Genomic DNA, 20893 nt, shown 5'->3' with positions numbered 1-20893 from the left:
AAAAAAAAAAAAAAAAAAAAAGAATGCCCGGGATGTGTTGTTCTTCATTTTCTCCATCTCGTTTCGACTCCTATAAGGTTTTCTACATTTCCTCTAACGAGCATGCATTCCTTTCATCATTAAAAAAAAAAAATCGCCCCTCTGTAACGGCCCCGGCAGTGTGTGGCAGAACGGAGGACGGAAAGGGGGCTGGCTGGAGTCGCCGGCGCGTCTGTGGGCCCGTCTTCTAAGTAGCGAGAGGGGGCGATCCACTGGCGCAGCTGCGGCCTCAGCACCCCACCACACCCTCCCCCTGCGGCCTCAAGGGGCAAAGGAGAAGTGAGTCTCACCGTCTCCCCTTTTCCTCCAGGTGCTTACACCCCAGAGCCCCTCAGCAGTTTCCGGTGGGCCCTTCTCTCAACTGGCCTCATGTTCTTTTACCACTTCAGCGTCTTGCAGATCCTGGGCCTGGTAAGTTTGGTTCGGTCCCCTTTGATCCCCCTCTGTGCGGAGTTCTCCATAAACCTTGATAATCCTGGTTGGCGCTGGCGTATCGTTTTGTTTTGAAAATACAAGATGCCAAAGGCCAGAATGTCAGATTGTTGTGTCTGGGTTGCTGATTTATGCTCCACGGCCTGGGCCTCTCCAAAGGGTTTTCGGAAGCCTTCAGTGTTGACCGTTTCTTTCATCCCCGGGGAGGCAAGGATGCCCTTCGCTCACGACCGCCCAGGTCGAAAACAGCGAGCTGCGGAAAGGGGTTTGCTGTGGACCCTGTGGAGGGGGAGGCAGGACCTTGACCCTGGCCTGGGCCTGGAGAGGAGGCTTCCGACCTTGGGTCCATTCTGGGCCGACTCCCAGGCCCTGAGCTGTGTGACCAGTGGAAGTGCCGTGTCGGGGGGGACTCCCGTGGCATTCTGGGGGTGTTCAGACCCGCCCGGAGCATGGATGATGGCTGGACTCAGTAGTTGAGTTATCCAGAGCCCAACATTGCTGAGCGCATGGGTGTCTACATCGGTGGCAAAGCAAAGGGGGAAGAACTCAGGGCTGCGGGGGGTGGGGGGCCAGGAGACCCAAGGTCAAGGCCTGGCTCTGCCACCGTTCTGGCTGAGTCACCTCACCGTCGAGGGCAGAGAGCTGTCCACCCCTCTGTGACATGGAACCAAACCCCCAGCCTCCCCGAGAGGTGGTGAGGACTTGTCTCTAACGTGGATGGGCTGGAAGGGCTTTGGAAGACAGGTGCCGCGGCCGTCCTCGGGGCAGGAGCGGCATGTCTGGTTTTGTGTGCGAGCGGCAGGAATGTAGCTTCGGCCGCGTGGAGCCTCGCGGGGCCTGGCCGGACTAAGGCACGTGACTGAGGTCACCAGTGGCTCGGGAGGAGCAGTCCCTCTCTCTTCCCCACCTTGGCATACTGCTCTGCTCTGGTTTGCCTGGGGGACAGTTTGAGCTCTTTGCCAGTGGTGTGAATGCTCCCGCACGCGAGGACGACTTTCACACCTTACTCTGAGCGCTCTCCACTGGGACTGCTTGATTCCGGAGGGGTCCGTGTCCTCATGTCACCATACATACCATGCTCAGTCCCACCTGCAGGCCTGGGCCAGGCCACGCCTCCTACAAGGAAGGCCCCACTCACTCCATTCCTTGCCATGACCTCCATCCATCCTTCATGAGTCCATTCAGGGTGCCACTTACTTCGTGAAATCTTCTGTGAGGACTCAGTGGCCATTCTGTACCCTCCTCCAATCTCATGGTGGGGGAAACCTGGTGAGCATCGTCTGGTTTGAGGTCAGATGTGGTTGCCCAACCAACTCGGTTGGTTGCCGGTTAGAAGTGGAGGCAGGGACCATGTCGTTGACTATTCTGTCATCCCCTGACACCTCTCCGGGGACTAGGCACATGGTAGATGCTTAGGAATGACGGCAGGCTCTGGACCCAACCGGAAAGCAAGACTGAGCAACACCAGACAGCTTTTCCACCGGATGGCCTCCCCAGTCACTTCCCCAGGGCTCTAGCCTTGACCCACTCCCCAAAACCCTAGGGCAGAGAAATCCCATCATGAACAGGTGGGGATTGGTCAATCCCTCCTTGTCTAGTCCCCCATTAGGTAGAGATGGCTGAACTGGCAGAAGCCAGAGAAAGCCTCAGGATGGTGAACGCTCACTCTACCTCCCTTGTCCCTGCAGGTCACCGAAGTGAATTTGAACAACATGCTGTGTCCGGCCATCTCAGACCCATTCTACGGCCCCTGGTATCGCATCTGGGCCTCGGGACACCAGACTCTCATGACCATGACCCACGGGAAGCTGGTCATCCTGTTCTCATACATGGCTGGGCCCTTGTGTAAATATCTGCTGGATTTGCTCCGGCTTCCAGCCAAGAAAATAGACTGAAGGTGCTTGTCTTCTTCTTTTTTTTTTTTTTTTTTTTTCCTCCCCGAGGAAGCAAGTCCTGACTTGACTTGGAGAACACCCAGTTCTTGACGAAATCATGGGGAGAGGGCAGTAGGATGTTTGGTGTATTTCTTTTTCCTTCTCCTCTCTGTCCCTTTCTTCCACACATGCTTCCTTCCCCAGCTCTCCCCCCCAGGATATCTCCTGGAGCCGGGGCGGGGGGGGGGGGGGTCGTGCCAAGGGCTGGATTCTTTCTCCTCCCCTTTGGCTCTTCCTCCCTGCTCCTAGTGGCCTTACATGGGCGACAGTAGTCAGTGGTTTTCACTCTGCTTGTTGGTGCTTTAAGGACAGCTGGTTGAGAGGACGGGAAATAACAAGCGGCAGTTCTCTTGGCACTGAAGTGATGAGGTTGGGTTGGGTTTCATTTCTCCACTGCCAGGGACCTCCAGGCTTACGCTGGGGTCCCCCCTTTGTCTCCAGCACAGCCCCCACCATAATGGGACCAAGGCCTTGTTTCTATACCAGCGGCAAGCCAAGAGCCAAGGGATTTCCCAGCTCATGGCCAAAATAGAACCTGCCAGTCTTCCCACTGGTGTCCCATGACTCAAAGCAAGCAGCCAACCCGCCACTCCCTCCAAAATGCTGCCTGCGGTGGGAGGTGGGGGCGCTCCTTGGCCCCAGGACTAGATTCCGTTGAGGGGGATGGAGAGCTGTTGCGATGGCAGATCCAAAGTGAACAAGTGGAAAATAGCCACCACTCTTTACTAGGCAGGACCTTGGGTAAATTCTGCCTGAGAGAACCACGAAGTGACCCATATCCCGATCAGAAGTGAGTGTTAGAAATTCATCAACGGAAGTGGTAACTTGAGAAAACTGTGATTTGAATCATATGCTCCATTTTAGTTGAATGTTTGATAGTAGATGCCATTTTAATCTTGAGTGCCCCTCAGTGTTTCTCTCTCTCTCTCTCTATAAGGCAGCTTCAGGGAAGGGTGAGCTGGAGTTGGGTTTTTTGCCTTTTTTTTTTTTTTTTAAATTTGTTTGCTCCCTTGTTTTTGGAAGTTTGAATTCGGAGAATCCTTGCGTCAGGGGCCTGTCTCTGCAGGGGCTCCTATCCCTCCGTTCTGTGCTTTCACAGACTATGTCAGCATCCTGGGTTGGGGGAAGAAGATACAGATCCCGCTGATGTTGTCACCCTAGGGCCACGTGTCGTCACCACAGCCAGATTCCATGCTGAATTGTTTCACATGGGGGCATCACACACTCCTCCACCCTCCACCAAGCCCATCCCCAAAGCCCATGTCTGGGTTGCAGAGGACGTGCCAAGAAATCAGGTCCCCGTGGGTGCAGGTTCAAGTGCTTCAAGAGGAAGACCTTTTGTCCAAAGACTTGAGCTCAGTCACGCAGGGACTTCAAGGAGGGAACCAGTGGCGGGGCATTTGCTGACTCCTTGTGGGCTCTAACTAAGAACAAGTTTGCCTAAGAACAGGAAAGGTGGTTCAGTGACTTCCTCTGATGGCCCCACCCCACCCCTACTCTAGGCAACCCGGTCGCCCTGGGCTGGTCCTGTATTCTGGGCGTTACTGTATTATAATAGACCTGGATTGAGCTTCAGTGACTCAGTGGTCGGACCTACAGAAAGCAGCAGGGTGCAGGAGAGTCTCTTGGAGCAAGGTGAGGCCCAGGAAGCAGCCGCGGGAGGGACCGCCCTTCTGCAGAGGCCTGCTGGCGCAGAGACGATCAGTTCCCAGGACGTGGTGGGGGAGCCCGAGGGAGAACACCGAATACTCTGACTCCCCTTGAGCTCCTCGTGACGCATACTCTTCATTTTCAGCAGCCCCCCAACCCCCGAGGGCTTGGCCAAGTTTGTCTCAGTGCCTCTTACTGTCGGGGTGTCCTCCAGAAGGGCCCCGTGAGCAACTGGATCCACCCTGCCCGCCATAGGGATGGCCGATAAGAAAATGCCCAAGGCCTCAGTGCCCCTTGGCTCTTTACAAAAAGAGAGGTTGGAAGGAGGTCACAGGAGGAGCCCCTGGAGGCATGTCCTGTCCCCTTCCAGAACATGGAGTCTCCATAGGCAGATGGTGTGTGCCTGGGGGGGCAGGGCGGGGAGCAGCCTGGGTGGGGCAGATGCTCAGCGTCGGAACGCTGGGGTGGCACAGTGACTCCGCAGACTCGCCCTTCCTCCCTGTCTCCGTGGCGCGGCACAGGTGGCCAGTCAGCCCGGCCTTTCCGGCAGCTGCATGCTTCTAGAAGCTCGCCTTTGCCCTGGTTATATAGCTCAGTGCCCCATTCTGGCTGATCCTCTCTGCTGCTTGGAAGGAAAGAAGAAAGGGAAAGCCACGTGCCTGGCCAGGCCAGAGGCAGCTCCACCTGTCAGGGGAAGGGGGAGGTGGAGGTGAGCCGTAGGGCCAGGGGGCGCTCAGAAACATGCAGGTGGAGGGAAGAGAGAGCGAGCCCAGTCCATAGGCCGCACGGGGACCCGCAGCTTGTGTTCGAGGTGTGGGGGTGCGGCAAGCACCTGACATGGTCTGCACCTCTTACCTTGGGCCCGGCCCGTGGAGACAGACAGAACCTGAGCCCACCTAAGGCAGCCTACCTTGGGAGGGTGGCCCCCCGTGCCAGGGGCCCAGGCTTCCCAGCTCCTGCCTAGGGCTTTCCTGGCAGGACCAAGGAGGTTCCCCAGCCACCTTGGCCAACTTTCCAGATGCCATTTGGCAGCGCATGGGAGCTCACCGTGTGTGTGTCTGAGAGTGTTCAGAGAAGAGGACAGTTTCTTTTAAAACAGCCCCAGGAAGGGAAATGAGTGCTTCTCCAGCCCCTTGGGTAGCCTCTGCCAAGGATCTGGGCCAACGCGAAGGGTCCACTTTGCTGGCCAGCTTGCGGCAGCAGTTCAGAATAGCCGAGGTGATCACGCCTGCTTCCGGCCCCATCCCTCTTCCCAGTATTGGGTTCTGTACACCAAAGATGGTCCGGCCCATCTTCTTCCCGGAGGCCCAGGGACGTGTTCGTCTGTCCGCTCGGAGGGCGGTCGGGTTTAGTGGGACAGTCGGCTTATTTGCCGTCTGCTACCTCCAGCCTAGCCTCTGTCAGGGTTCTGCTCTCCGTGCTCCTTGCTAATTCAGCGTTTTGTGGAGTGGGCACAGCTCCCCACCCACAGCAAGTTGTCCATCTGTCTCCGCGCACTGGTGTTGCGGCCTGGTGGGGCCCCCCCCAGGCGGAGTTGGGCACCTCCAGGGGGGGGGGGTACCAGAACGCCCTTCCTCCCCCTCCCTGGATTTGTAGCCGTTGATCCAGAGTCCTCTGTCCTCTTTGGGAGACTGAAGGGGAGGTGGGGGGAGGAGACAAGAGGTTCAGGATGCGGGTGCTGGTTTTGGTAGATCGAGAGCAGACAGAGGGTGTCCTTCGGGCCCTGGCGTGCTCCTCAGCAGGCCCCCGCCCGGGGAGGGGTCCCCCACCGCACGCACTGCCCTGCCCTGCCCTTTCGGAGCGGGTAGAGTCTGTGAGACGGAGTGAACCTTCTTCTGTATATAGAGTGAGCCAGTCTGTGCTCAGGAAAACCTAATCGCTTGTTGTTGCTCCTGTTACTTTTTTTTTTTTTTTTTGTACACTGGTTTTCTCCTCGTGGCACGGAACAAAACAAAGCAAAAGTCGTCTCAAGCAAAGCTGTTGTTTTTGGAAACTTGCTTTCTTTCGCTGTGAGTTTTGTACTATAAAGAGTTCTTCGTTTATATCGGTGTTACTGTGGTAGAGAGAATAAGATAGTCTTATTTTTGCCAGGGAATTGGCAAACGCCTCTGGCCCGCCCCCCCTCCCCCAATCCTTCCCCATCCCCGGGTGGATTTGCCGTGTACTAAGCAGACCCCTCCCTGGCACTCCACACCCAGGGGCCCCCTTTAGAACCCGTCTTCGTAAGCCCCCTATTTTTTTTCCAACCGGGGGGGCCCCCCCCCCCCCCCCCCCCCCGCCCCCGCAAACTAGTTTGCTCACCTCCCGGGGCATTTTGTAATGCGTTTTCTCTGTTTTGTAAAAAACCTTTTGATTGTACCAAAATGGTTTCTGCAGTCACCTTTGGAAATAAATGGTCATTAATTTGTGTACCTAGCATTCTAGAATTTTAGTCTTAGGTGTTTCTGTGGTTGAAGATCCCTGAATGATAAAGGACCCCTCACCACGGGACTTAACTGTTACAATGTTTTCTTCATTTACTCTTATTAAAAGATTTATGAGAACCTAGGCGTCTTGGCCTTCCTTCCCCGAATCCTCTTGGAAGTCCCATTCACTCCCCCGACCCCGCGGCGGACCACCAAAGGGCAGCTCTGGCCTGGGAGCCCCGTGGCCGGAAATTCCCGTGCACGCTGCCTGCTTCCACTGGGGACATAGGAGGCCTTTTGCTCTTGGCGGGGACTGTCTTCTGGGGACATCCGCTGGCTTCACTGAGCACCCCCTCCAGGTGCGCTGGGCCAGGCTATAAATGAGCCAGGGCCCTGCAATCTCGGGGCCACAGAACCACTAGCTGGGGCCAAGCCATGTCCCCCAGTTCTCCACCTGTGGAACGATAGCGACATCCGTGTGCCCCGCATGGCGCTACATCCCTCCACACACATGCCCTCCTGTGATCCCCACAGCCGCACGCCAAACTGGCTGGTAACGCTGTCCCCGGTGGACGTGGGAGGGCAGACACCGAGAGAGCAGGCTCTGAGCTAAAGGAGATGCTGGGACGCCAGGCCAGTCGTGTTAGACTCCAAAGCCCATGCACTTGGCGCTCTCCTGGGACTCCGCTGCCCGTCGGGAGGGCCGCGATTATTGGGCGGACCGCTGCCTGGGGGCCCCCAGCCCCGAGAGGAGTGGGAGCAGAGCCAGGCGGGGGTGTGGAAGGCAAGCAAGAGGAAGGGGAACCCCTCGAATGTGCGAAGCAGAGGAGCCAAACCCAGCTTGTGACCCCGGGGAGCCCCGGAGTAGAGCTGAAAGGCACAGGAGTAAAGGGGGGCAGGGACGCAATGCCAGGCAAGAGCTGGGCCCGGGGGCAGGACAGAAAGATGGGTCCCGTGGCCTTTCTACGCATCTCCCCTCTTCCGAAAGGGCTGAACGGCCGTGACCGAGGCCATGGCCTTCTCTGCCCTGGGCCGTACATCTGCCCCCTGCCCGCCGTCTCGGCTCCAGTCCTGGCCCCCTACTGCCGGCAATAAATGCAGATCTGAGAGCAGCCTTCCCTGGGCCCCCCGGAAACATCCGCTGCTCCATCTCCTCACCCCCACGGTCCCCCGCATCCCAGGACCACACACAGGGAGAGACCCTTTGCTCCCAACGTCTCGTGGTCCACTTTTCCCCGCTGGGCCGTCTTCCCCTTCTTTGCCTTTTTTCTTTGCGTGGGTCTCTCAGCTCCCCGGTCTCCCTTCTCGTCCAAAGGCCTGAGCTCAAGTGTCAGCTCCTGGGCCAGGCTTCCCTGAGACCCAGTCCGAGTTAGGTAACTCTCGGCTTGGCTCCTGCCAACCCCCACCCCGCCCGGTGCTCACTGCAGGGCGCCATTCACCCCCCTTACTAAGCAACGCATTCTGGCTGGTTGGCCGTCTGTAGACTGAGCTCCTAGAGGGCACGGTGGGGTCCCATTCATTCTCCTGTCCCTGGCACAGGACCTGTTCCATAGAAGGTGCTCCGTGAACACCCAGCTCATCCCGGAGCGCTGCAACATGGTGGGAGACACCACCACCCGAGGGAGAAACCCTGCCACATCAGCTGTCCCCCATCCCACGGGCTCTCCCGTGTGGAGCTGTGTGCCTTTGTCTGCCCAGGAGCCTCCCGCCCCAGCCTGGGGGCCTCCGTGCCCAGCCTTCCGCAGACCTCTGGGTGGAGGGTGGCCAAGGCATCCAACTTCCTTTCTGTATCCTTGGTAGCTGTTCGGTCCCCACCAGGGTCACCCCTCCGTTCCCTGGGGCACACGGAGTTGGCGTTGGCACGGCCAGAGCCCCGCCAGCCCACGGGACATGCCACCTACCCCTCTGAGGGAGAGGGAGCGGCTTGGGGTGGTTACACCATTATCCCCCCCCCCCCCCCCCCAGTGAGTTTTCCCCTTGTCCTGCTTTGCCAAGGCCAGTGGAGGGGCAGAGATACACCCGTCAGTCTGACAAACGCCATGGCTTATTCAAAGGATATGTGGTTTGCTAGCCTTGGCAATGGGCAAGGCCGGCCTCGTCCAAAGTCAAAGACTCTCTGTTACCGCCCGTCCCCACCCCTCTCCCAGTCAGCGTTTGCCCAGCATCTAGATTGCACATCTGGCCCTCTGCAGCCGATTGTCCTGACTTCAGGGCGGCGCCTCCATCTCGGCCAGCCGGTAGCCCCGGAGTCTCGCAACGGGGCAGGTCTTGGCAAGGAGGTCTGACGCTTCCTTGACCAAGCTCTGACAGGTGATGGGGCCAGTGGCCTGAGCTGCATGGGTGTTCTTTCCAGCGATGCCTCCCCAGCTGCCCCTCCACTCCCTGGTCTCTCCTGCCTCTCCCCACCCACCTCGCTCTGGCTGTCCCTTCAGCTGTCCCTTCCCTACTTTCCAGAAGTCCCTAAAAGTAAATTTTTAGAAGGAGGCCCTGGGCCGTTGGGTCTCCTGCCCGCCCTGGGAATGGAGGGGCCTTCCTGCGCACTCCAGAACACACCCTCAGATTTTGAGAACATCAGAGCGGACGAGATAGATAGAGACCACGAAGACAGGAGCTTGTAGATTTTCCTGCGTATTAGAATCACCTGGGAAGCTTTAACCAAAATCTCAATGCCCAGGCATGATTCAAAGCAAGCTTTTGTTTTGTTTTCACTTGAAGCTTCCAGGTTGTGAGTCATCTCTTTGCCCTGACCCTCTATACCGGGGCCTTTTTCAAATGAGATTTTTAAGACCTACCAAAAAGTCTGAAAAATAATACCAAAATCCAGCTTAACAAAAAGAACCTTACCAAGACAGTGGGAGCCCCGTCACTCCACAAATTTGGAGAGTGTTCCTCAGAGCCTCCGGGAGTCTGGAGAAGCCACCCCGGGGGGGGGGGTGAGGGATGGGTGGGGGCAGAGCGGGTGAGGTTCTGGCCTTTTCCCCTTGCTTCACCCTGAACAACTCCCAATTTTGTTCTCTTTTGTACCTTGAGGTTCTGTAAATAATTCCATTGGGAAAGATGTTTAAAAGTCACTTATTTCCACGCTCACTAGGCCTGTCTCCACTCAATGCCTAGATTGTGGTCGTCCTGAACTAGTTGAAAAAGCATTGCACCAGCTCTCAGCGGTTCTCCGTCCCCTCGGAGGCCCCGGGTGCCCTTGGCCGAATCATACCCCTGAACCCCAGGGTGCTCTGAGACACCCAGGGAGAAAAATGGCGTTATAAAGTCCTGTTTGGTGTCGGGGGCCCTATTTCCAGACAGTGTAGTTACTCTGCCTGTTCTCAGAGCACGGAGGTTCCTCGGGGTTTTGACTACACTTATGTAACTGTGTGGTTGGGGTCTCTGGGGTGTGTAGCAGAGGTCATGCCTCAGTTTTAAAGAATGTTTCTGTATTTCATTGACTCTCAGACCTCTCCCCCTCTTTTTTTTTTTTTTTTCTTTTTAACATCTCTAAACCTCGGCTTCATCTTATAGTCAATGGTACGACATAGTTCAATCAGAGCTTAGTTTTCTTTTCCAGAGGCACATAAATTGGGTCCATCTTACAGCCCCACAACCCGAGGGGCCTTAGAGTAGCTGAGGTGCCAGAATCGTTGCCTTTGATTCCTCTTCCTGGCCCCATGAGAGTCACCCTCCAGTAGAGAAAACCCCTTTGGAAAAACTTACACACTTTCAGTGTATAGTCTCTTTCCAACACTCCATCTTCTCTTTCTTTCCTGCCAGCATCCACGCAGGCCAGGCAAGCTCCCTGCTTCCTGACCAGAGGGGGGCTCACTTTGCTGGGTGACCTCTTGGGGCAGATGGTTTGTGGGCCAGGAAGGGAAGGCGGTGGGGTGCACCTGCATAAGGAAACCCACTGTGCCAACCACCAGAGAGGGAGGGAGGGAGGGAGGGAGGGAGGGAAGGAGGGAAAGAGGAAGCCAGAAAGAGTTGGGGAGGGAACCAGACAAGCCAGGCCAGCCATCCCCAACAGCTCTGGTTTCTTTTATTTCCCAACCACAGCTTGGCCAGACAGCTCAGCCTGCTTCCATGGGGAATTCCCAGGGCCAGTCATTGTCAGAAGTGAGCCAGGAGGGGTGTAGGGGGAAGGAGCCCAGCCTTGCCCTGGACTCCCAGGGTTGACATGAGCAGCTGTCTGGCCCCCATGGAGGAAGACAATGATTTCCTCACCTCCTCCCACAAGGTGGAAGAGTTAGGCAGTGGGCCTTTCAAGGAAAAGCAGTACCTTGGCCTGGGGCAGCATAAGCCGTGGACATTGACCGCAGTGGGAAATGGCCACTGACTTCCCTCGGCCCTGACAGCCACTCTCATTAAGCTTGGCCTCTGTGGCCTTTAGGCCAAGCTCTTCCAGAAGGGGAAGGAGTGTCTGCAGGGAGATCCAGGGATACTTGGGCACAGGAAGCAGTTTTTGGACATCTCCCCCCCCCCACCCCCCCTCCAAGAGCTTAGCAAGACATGATCAGCCTGGATTACAGCTGCCCTCATGTAACTGGGTTAAAGTGTTGGCCTACTTAGGCCCCTCCTGCAGTGGCCTCCTTCAAAGCTGATGAGGCCGATTAGGAAGCTATTTCTGAGCCCTAGTTGTGTACCCAGAAGCCCGGGGGCCTTCCTCCTGTGACAAGAAAGACAATAACTAAGGCTAGACAGCCAAGGGCAGAGTCTGCCCTGCCTGTGGGAGAGAAGTGCTGTCAGACCTCGTGTGTCCTCGTAAAAGAAGGAGTCAAATACTGTCAAGTCTAAGTGTCTGGATTTTGAACTTCAAAAACTCAAACCAACTAGTTTTCAGCCAAGGCCCTTGTCCCATGTCTTTGCCATCGCCAGCCCTAGAGAGAGATTGTGGAGCGTCAGGTTGAAGCCTTCAATGATAGTCACTAGCCTCGATTCAGTAGGAGGGCATTTGAGGGAGATTGTGATTTAACCTCTCTGAGCCTCAGTTTACTCATCTGTAAAATGGCAATAATAGTAGTACCGACCTCACAGAGCTGGGGGAAGATTGACTCGAGAAGGCACATCGTCAGCACTGCTTCCGTCAATGTTAGATGCCACCACTGCCGCCACCACCATTGCCATCCGCATCCTTATCCTCATCAAGACATCAGCGTGAACGCCACAAAGCTCTGTCTCTGGAGCCTGAGTCCTAGCTCTGCCGTTTTGTAGCTGGGTGGCCGTAGACAATTGATAACTTCTTCAGACTAGATTCTTATGCTGTAAGATGGGAGCTTTATAAGGCTGTTGAGAAGTGTGTACCATGGTCCTTATCACACAGGAAGCACTCAATGAAGGTTGGCTATTTTAATTATTTGAAACGGGTGATCAAGACCAGTGGTTGCTGGGCGGCCGGGGTAGGGAGGGATAAATAGGTGAAGCACAGAGGCTTTTTAGGGCAGTGAAACTGCTCTGTACAATACTATAATGGTAGACACATGTCATTAAACATTGGTCCAAACTCATAGAATGTACAGCATCAAGAGTGAGCCCTAATGTAAATGCTAGATTTGGGGTGATAATGACGTTATCAGTGTAGGTTCATCAGTTGTAACAAATGTATCACTCTGGTGGGGGGAAATTGATAGTGGGAGGGAGGCTGTGTGCAGAGAGCAGGGTGGCAGGCAGGGAGTATATGGGAACTCTCTACTACTGCTCAACTTTGCCGTGACCCTAGAGCTCTAAAGCTCTAAAATTACAGTCTATTTGAAAGGAAAGGAAAAGAAAAAGGTGATCAAGCTAGATTGTTATAAATTTAGGATGTTAACCATAATCCCCACAGTAACCACAAGGAAGAGAAATGAAAGATACAGAAAAGGACAAGGGAATCAAAATGATTCACAAGAAAAAAATCCATCAGACACAAAAGAAGGCAGTACTGGAGGAGCTGAGGACCGAAAAGAGATATGCCGTACAGAAAACATATAGCACAAGAGCAGAAAAAAAAATCCTTCATTATCAGTAATCACTAAATGTAAATGGGTTAACTTGCTAATTAAAAGAGAGATACTGGTCAAGTGGATGACAAAAAGACAAGCTCTAACTATGAGCTGCTTACGAAATAGTGTAGACCCAAAGACACAAATAGGTTGAAAGTGAAAGGATGAAAAAGATATTCGGTGGAAATAGTGGTCACCAAAAGAGAGCTGGGGTGGCTAAATCATAGCAGGCCAGATAGATTTTAAGTGAAAAATTGCTAAAAGAGGCCAAGAAGGGCATTTTTGTTGGTAAAAGGATCAATTCATCAAGAAGATAAAACAATTATAAACATACACACCAAACAACAGAGATTTAAGGGATATGAAGGAAACATTGACAGAATTGAAGGGAGAAATAGACAGTTCTACAATAATAGAAACTTCTGTATCCTGCTTTATATAATGGATAGGACACTTAGTCAATAGATCAATAAGGAATAGAGGACTTGAACAGTACTATAAACCACCTAGACGTCAAAGACGTACACAGCATACCGTACCCAACAAGAGGAGAGCACACATTCTTCCCAAGTGTACACGGAACATCCTCCAGGATGGGCCATATGTTAGGCCATAAAGCAATTCTCAATAAATTTTAAGATATGGAAATCATACAAAGTATCTTCTCTGACCAAATGGAATGAAACTAGAAATCAGTAACAGAAGGAAAACTGAAAATATGTGGAAATTAAATAAGTCACTCTTAACCAATGGATTAAAGAAGTCACCAGGGAAATTAGAAAATGCTCTGTGTATGTATCTATGTTTTTATTTTGTTGCCGTACCAAAACTCACAGATACAGCAAAGGGCACTGTTCAGAGTTGAAATTATAGCTGTAAATACTTACATTAAGAAGGAAGCTCTGAAATCAACACCCTAACTTTATACCTTGAGGAACTAGAAAAAGAAGAAAAAACTAAAGCTGAAGCCAACAGAAAGAAGGAAATAATAAAGATTAGGGCAGAGTTAAAAAGAGAATAGAAAAAAAAAAATAAGGTCAATGAAACCAATAAATAGTTGGTTCTTTAAAAAGACTGACAAAATTGACAAAACTTGAGCTACACTAAGAAGACAAAGACACAAATAACCAAAAATTGTAAATGAAAGCAGGGATATTACCACCAACCTTACAAAAATTATAAGAATTATCAGAGAACACTATAAGTGGTTGTATGCCAAAAAATTAGTCTTCAGGAAATAGACAAGTTCCCAGAAACACATGAATTACCAAAGCTGGCCACCCCCCCCCCCAAAATAGAAAAGCTCAATAGACCTGTAATAAGTAAAGAGATGGAATCAGAATCAAAAACCTCCCAACCAGGAAAAACCGAGACTTCACTGGTGAGTTCTATCAAACATTTAAAGATTTGACAGTAATCCTATTCAAACTCTTCCAAAAATAGAAGAGAAAGGAACACTTCCTAACACATTCTATAAAGCCAACAGTAACCCAATACAAAAGCCAGACAAAGATACCATAAGAAAAGAAAACCACAGACCAGTATCCATTATGAGCATAGATACCAAAGTCCTCAACAAAGTATCAGCAAACCAAATCCAAGAGCACATTAAGAGGATCATATCACATGACCAAGTAGAATTTATCCCAGAAATGAAGGGGTCATTCAACATAAGAAAAATCAACCAATGGGGCTCCCGGGTGGCTCAGTTGGTTAGGTGTCTCACTCTTGATCTCAGCTCAGGTCTTGATCTCAGGATCGTGAGTTCAAGCCCTGTGTTTGGCTCCACACTGGATATGGAGCGTACTTAAAAAAAAAATCAACCAGTGTAGTACACCACATCAAGAGAAGAAAGGAGAAGTGATCATTTCAAAAGGCAAAAAAGGCATTTGACAAAAGTCAGCATGCTTTCATGACAAAAACATCGAACAAACTAAGAATAGAAGGCAAGTACCTCAACGTGATAAAGGGCATTTATGAGAAACCCACAGCTAACATCATACCCAGGAGTGAAAGACTGAAAGTTTTCCCCCTGAGATGAGAAGCAAGACAGTAATGCCTGCTTTCACCTCTGCTATTCAACATTGGAAGTCCTAGCCAGAGTAATTAGGCTGAGAAAGAAACAATAGACACCCAAAATGGAAAGGAAGAAGTAAAACTATATTTGCAGGTGATATGATTCTCTCTATAGAATCTCATAAAACACACACACACACTACTAGTGTATAATTAAGAAAGGAAGGGAGGGAGGAAGGAAGGGAAAGAAAGAAAAGGAAGGGAAGGAAGGAAAGAAAGGGAAGGAAAGGAAGGAAGGAAGGAAGACAAGGATAGTTTAGTTGCAGGATATAAGATCAATGCACAAAAATCAGTGGTGTTTCTATATTCCAGTAACGAACGATCTAAAAAGGAAGTTAAGAGAAACAATTCCATTTATAATAGCATCCAAAAGAATAAGATTCCTAGGAATAAATTTAACCAAGGAGGTAAAAGGCTTGTAACTGAAAGCTATAAAATATTTCTGAAAGAAATGAAAGAAGACTTAAATGGGAAGGCATCTCGTGTTCGTGCATTGGAAGACTTAATATTGAGATGGCGACAGTCCCTAAAGCAATCTACAGGTTCAAAGCAATCCCCATCAGAAGTCCAATGGCCCTTTTTTTTTTGCAGAAATGGAAAGGCCAACCCTCAAATGTATAAGAAATCTCAAGGATCCTTGAATAACTCAAACAATAGTGAAAAAGAAAAACAAGGCAGGGGGGACTCACACCTCCCAATTTCAAGACTTACTACAAAACTAGAGTGATCAAAACAGCGTGGTACTGGCATAAGGGTAGACATATAGAACAAGGAAATAGAATTGAGAGTCCAGAAATAAATCCAAACCTCTATGATCAATTGATTTTCAACAGGGGTGACCAGACCATTCCATGGGCAAAAGAACAGCTTTTTCAGCAAACAGTATCGGGACAACCAGATAACCGTGTTCAAAAGAATGAAATTGGGGCCTCTGCCTCAAACCACATGTAAACATTAACCCAAAATAGATCAACAACCTAAATAGAAGGGCTAAAACTATTAGAAGAAAACATAGGGGTAAATCTTTATGACCTAGCTCTTGGCAATTGATTCTTAGGTTTGACACCAAAAACATGAGCAACAAAATAAAAACATAGATACATTGGATTTCATCAAAACTAGAAAGTTTTGTTCATCAAAGGACATTATAAAGAATGTAAAAAAGAGCAACTACAGAGTGGGAGAAAATATTTTCAAATTATTTTCAAATTATTTCTCTGATAAGGGTTTAATATCCAATATACATACACACACACACACACACACACATATCTATATGCCAGTATACATATGTATGTATACCATTACAACTCAACAAAAGACAACCCAATTAAAAACTGGGTGAAGGATTTGAATAGACATTTCTCCAAAGAAGATCTACAAATGGGCCAATTAGCACATGAAAAGGTGTTTCAACCTCACTGGTCATTAATGAAATGCAAATCAAAATCACTATGAGATATTAGTTCGCATCCACGAGGATGACCATGATCAGACAGACACTAACGGGTATTGGTGAGGATGTGGCGAAATTGGAACCTGCATACACGACTGGTGGGAAAAGTTTGATGGTTCCTCAAAAAGGTAAACATAGAATGACCATATGAGCCAGCAATTCCATGCCTAAGTATATACCCCAGAGAAATGAAAATGTATGTGCACACAGAAACTCCGACACAAATGTTTACGGCAGTGTTATTCAAAAGAGCCAAATGTTTGAAACAGCCCAAATGTTCATCAGTGGATGAATGGATAAGCCAGTTTGTGATATAGCCATACAATGAAATATCATTCAGCCATAAAATATCAGTCAGCCATGACTTAGACTGACCTCAAACACGTTATGCTAAGTAAAAGGAACCAGTGACAGAAGGTCACATTTCGTGTGACCCCATGTGTATGATATATATCCAGGGTATGTAAATTCTGGGAGAGACCAAAAGAAGATTAGAGGTTACTTAGGGGATGGGTGAGGGGAGAAGGGGGAGTGACCTCTTATGGGGATGGGGTGTTTTTATGGATTGATGAAAAAGTTTTAAACTACAGAGAGCTTGTGGTTGCATGGCGTTGTAAATCCATTAAATACCGCAGAATTGTGTGCTTTAGAGTGGTTCATTGTACGTTATGTGAATTTCACCTCAATAAAAGACAACATCAAACAAAGGAGGTGAAAAGAAGGGAGTTTCTTTTTCTCTCTCAAGTGTCCTGTTTGCAGGACTCACTGTGTAGCCTTCCTTAGAACCAAGGGGGTCGCCTGCACTTTCCCAGCCTTGGGCTATTAGCGATTTTGATTTGACCTTCTCCAAGGCCACAGATTCTTCTGCAGTGGGACGAACCCAAACGGGGGAAGAAGGAGCCAATTCGGCCCATCTACCCCACCGGAGCAATCCCATCCTACTTGAGCAGCCATATTAACCCCGTGCCCCCTTTCCACCCCCATCATTCATGTGTACCACAGACCACGTCTGCTGGGCAAGGTAAACCCAATCCAGGTCACCAAGGGGCATGGCTTCATGTACAGGGGTGACTATGGCCACCCACCACTGTCCCTGACCACAGTTCTGGGAAAGGGGCCGTGGCCGAGGCCAGTGCCAGAAGGGTGGGAAGGTCTCCATGCAGAGTTCCTGGAATTCATTTGAATGTCTGAAGTGGAGAAAGTTTAGGGAAATGTGTGCATTACTCACGCTAGTACTGCCCTTCCAAAAAGATGGGAGTTTCCTGCTCTTTCCAGGCCCAAGACGCCCTACCTCCTCTGCCAGGGTGTGTGGGAGTGGGGCATGATTGCCCCATCCAGCTGTTTGCTCAACCCGTCTCTGGTGCTGATGCACACCGATCCACGTCTATGGGTTGACACCTACCCTAACCTTGGATCATTCCAGAAGACCGTTGAGACGGAAATGCTGGATCGATGAAAAGTGACTAGAGCAACTCCTAGTTTCAAATCTGCCTGGTGTTTAGGCCACGACTCCAGCCTTCAGCAGCTTCCTGTCGGTTCAGATGTGATTTACCTGCTCTCTTGTGTACTGGTTGTGTTTCCTGTTTTACAATAATCCAAACTGAACGCTGCCTTCTTCCTGGCCTACGTAGCAGGGGAAAGTCACACCAAGAGGGACTCTGACTTTCCACGCTGGCTGGGTCACCCATACCATCCTCTCTCTCTCCTCCTGCTCCGCGAGTAGATGTTTTCCTCGGCTCCTCGGGCCTCCAGGATTCTTTTTTGTTTTGTTTTGTTTTGTTTATTTGCTAGAGAGAGAGAGAGGGAGTGACAGTACAAGCAGGGGGAGCGGCAGGCAGAGGGAGAAGCAGGCTCCCCGCCGAGCAGGGAGCCCAACGCGGGGCTCGATCCCAGGACCCCGGGATCATGACCTGAGCCGAAGGCAGTCGCTTAACCGACTGAGCCACCCAGGCGTCCCGGGCCTCCAGGATTCTTAGCGCAAACAGCCTAGTCTGTGCTGTTCTCTCTGTCCCGGTCATGGGAGGGGCCCGGAGCCTTTGAGAGGGCAGCTTTGCAGCGAGAAGAACAACTCTCCAACACCAAATGCCATTCCACATGCACGTAAACCCACTTCTTCTATGAGCACACATTTTCTTTCTCAACCAGCTAGCGCATTGCCGCCAGGGAGCAGGATAGCTGGGGGGACCACGGGGGAAGGGACAACTCTGCTCGGGTGCCCCTCTGAGGTGGAAGTAAGTTAGGGGGGCCCTCTAAAGCCAGCCCAGTGGTGCATAGGCCCCGGTCTGAACGACTTTCCCCAACTAGACCAAATTTGGATGCCCCCCACAACTCTTAGCTCTGAGCAGACTGTTCGTTTGTTTTTATGACATTAACACTATCATCATTCTCAAGCCAAGCACGGGGCCATGCCCCTATGGGGACAGGCACGCAGGAAATATTGATGGATCACGTTGAGCCTGACATTTGGGAGGAAAAGGCCAGAATGGAAAAGGAGATGAGATGACAGCTTGCCAAAGGCCCTCAAAATACCTGGGCAGGTTGGGGCTCCAGCCATGGCTTTCAGATTGTCCCGTGGGACCTGGCGTTCTGTTGGAACCGATCCAAGTTTCCGTACACATTCGCTTCAAAAAAAAAACAAAAACAAAAACGTGTATAAACGTATGGTATTTAAAAACTGTAATACAACCTGAAAGAAGCCCCCAATGCATACCTAATGTTGTACCTCCAGAATTGCAGTTGAACACCCACCAGTGGGTTTAGTGGGAGATGTCGGGTGGCCTCATTTCTGTTCAAATCTCAGGATCGATGCGTTTCCTGCCTGAACTTCTTGAAGGCCTCGCCAGGCCTGGATCAGAAGGTGGTGACTGCACCGGGATTTCATGGTTTAGGTCTGGACATACCCACTGTCCTAAAACTATAGGAGTAAGATATCCCCTCTTCTCTGTGCAAATCAGAACCTTCTTGCTGTCGGGCAGGCCATACAGAGTACAGAAATAAATGGGGTGCTGAGGCTCTGCCTCCATCATCTGTCACCCCGATTATAAATTTTTATAGTCATCAACACAGCCTTGTTGTTCTCATTAGCTTTCTAAGGAACCGGTGTGCATCTGTAATTTAGAACAACAAAATACCGCTTAAAAATCTCGTATCTTTAACATAATGAGATGTCAGCTGAGATTTTGATTAAAAATCAAAGAGAGTCTTCCACCATGGAGGGAGACCAAAGGCTGAGCAAATGGCTGGCCCCTTGTGACTCAGCTGTGTCCTTCTAGAATGGGAGCGTGAGCTCAAGGACGCCAGGGCAGTTGGTGAGCACAGAGGCACGTCTCGCAGCCACCACCCAGCTGCGCGCTCCAGACTCAGCGCACCCTACATCTAACCTCTGTCGGGCTAATGTGATCATCTGTCATGATGGAAATCTGCAAGCACAGGTCAGCGTTCAGTTATATAAGGCACACGGCCTCTACCAGGCCTCTGGGCCGGTTCACTGAAACCATTTGAGATAGTCGGTGCAATACGAACATGATCTATTCAGGGTCGTTTTTAAATCCATTTGTAACCAAGTTCTCAGGACGAGGTAGTCTGGCTTGAGAAGAGTGCTTTGTTAGGATCTAAGGCAATTTCCTCCCCGTCTTGAAAGATTTCTTTTCACAGGCCTGGGGTCTGATCAGGAGATTGTCCTACGAGCTATTGGATCAAGGGAGGCCTTTTAACGTAGGAGCCCAAGCCGTCTCCCCAGGGCCCACCTCGTGTGCGTCCCCCCATAAAGCTCCTCCTCCTGCAGGCGAAAGCCTGGGCAAACGGGGAAGCTGCGACGGCTGAGCCCACACCCACACGTGTCTTGGCTCCTGTGGTCAGAGCTGCAGGAAGTGGGAGAAGCCATTCTCCGAATGGGCGGCCATTCACTAGCTCTCCCGACTGGCAGCTCTGAGTGTGCGTGTGATTTCAGCACGGCTGATTGCCCCCCAGCTCTACTGATCGGACCCCTTGGGCATGAGGGTGTTTTCCATCAACAGAGAGGAACGGCCGTGCCGCTCCTCCGAAGCAGTGGAGCTATTTCCAAGGTGCCTAGTGGGGCATGAAATCCAGGGAGGAAATGCTGAAGCTCTGCGAAGAATTTAGGTAGGTGGAGTTTGATTATTGAAGTTGAAATCTGTCCAGACCATTGAGTTAACCACTAATGTGATAAAAAATGAAGGCTGTGGGCTCGTGCAATTACTTCGTTCTACCTGAGCCTATTAATATTGTCTAAATCATTACAAAAAAAAATCCCATGTACCATTAACCATGAATGATGGAACTGGATAAACCTCGAGCAGATGGCCGCCTTAATGGAGCACTATTCAACACCGCAGTAGTCCTCCGGGATCTGAGATGGCTGTTTTTAGCCACTGTGATTGACATCAGCACGTGTCACCAAATTCACACGGGCACCGGGGCTTTGGGGCAATGCAACAGAAAATCAGCCCGTGTGCATTCACGAGCAATTAATCCTGAAATATGCATGGGACGGCGTAGGATTTAGCACTGAGACAGCAAATGATTTAGAAAGAGCCCGAGGTATTCGAGCAATGTCCTCGGTGGCCTTTCCACGGGGGAAGAGATAAGGCAACAGCTGGGAGAGAGGTGGCCCACCAAGAGCTCGCCTTGTCTCCATGCAGGCTCTTAGCTGGCCCGGGGAGGTCAGCAGCACCAGCTGCCTTGCCCTCTACACAGATGGTTTCCCCAAGCTCGGGCTGGGAGTAGAGCTCATCTCCTGCCACTCCGGAACTGGAAGAGCAACTGGGGACGTTTTGAGTGTATGGTAGGCCTAGTGCGTGTGTGAGTGTGTACCCGCTCGGAGCAGCCACATCTGGGGCGTTTTCAGATTCCGTTCCTCCCGTACCGAGAACATGGCAAAGCCTTGAGGGCAGAAGAGAAGAAAGGCTTCCCACCTCC

At 51.1% G+C, this 20893-nt stretch overlaps 1 protein-coding gene across 1 annotated transcript in view; it reads left to right on the top strand.

Moving 5' to 3' along the window:
• TMEM164 (transmembrane protein 164) overlaps nucleotides 1-2551 on the top strand; it is a 157070-nt gene extending 154519 nt beyond the window's left edge. The window contains exons 6-7 of the mRNA XM_044911814.1: nucleotides 350-450; nucleotides 2160-2551. Coding sequence (XP_044767749.1) covers nucleotides 350-450; nucleotides 2160-2366 — 308 coding nt within the window. The 3' untranslated portion in view covers nucleotides 2367-2551. The remainder of the gene's footprint in view (nucleotides 1-349; nucleotides 451-2159) is intronic.
• Nucleotides 2552-20893: the final 18342 nt, after the last annotated feature.

The sequence above is a fragment of the Neomonachus schauinslandi genome, chromosome X (genome assembly GCF_002201575.2).
Source record: "Neomonachus schauinslandi chromosome X, ASM220157v2, whole genome shotgun sequence".
Lineage (NCBI taxonomy): Eukaryota > Metazoa > Chordata > Mammalia > Carnivora > Phocidae > Neomonachus > Neomonachus schauinslandi.
The sequence above is the reverse complement of the archived record's forward strand: the minus strand, read 5'-3'. Positions and strand labels throughout refer to the sequence as shown.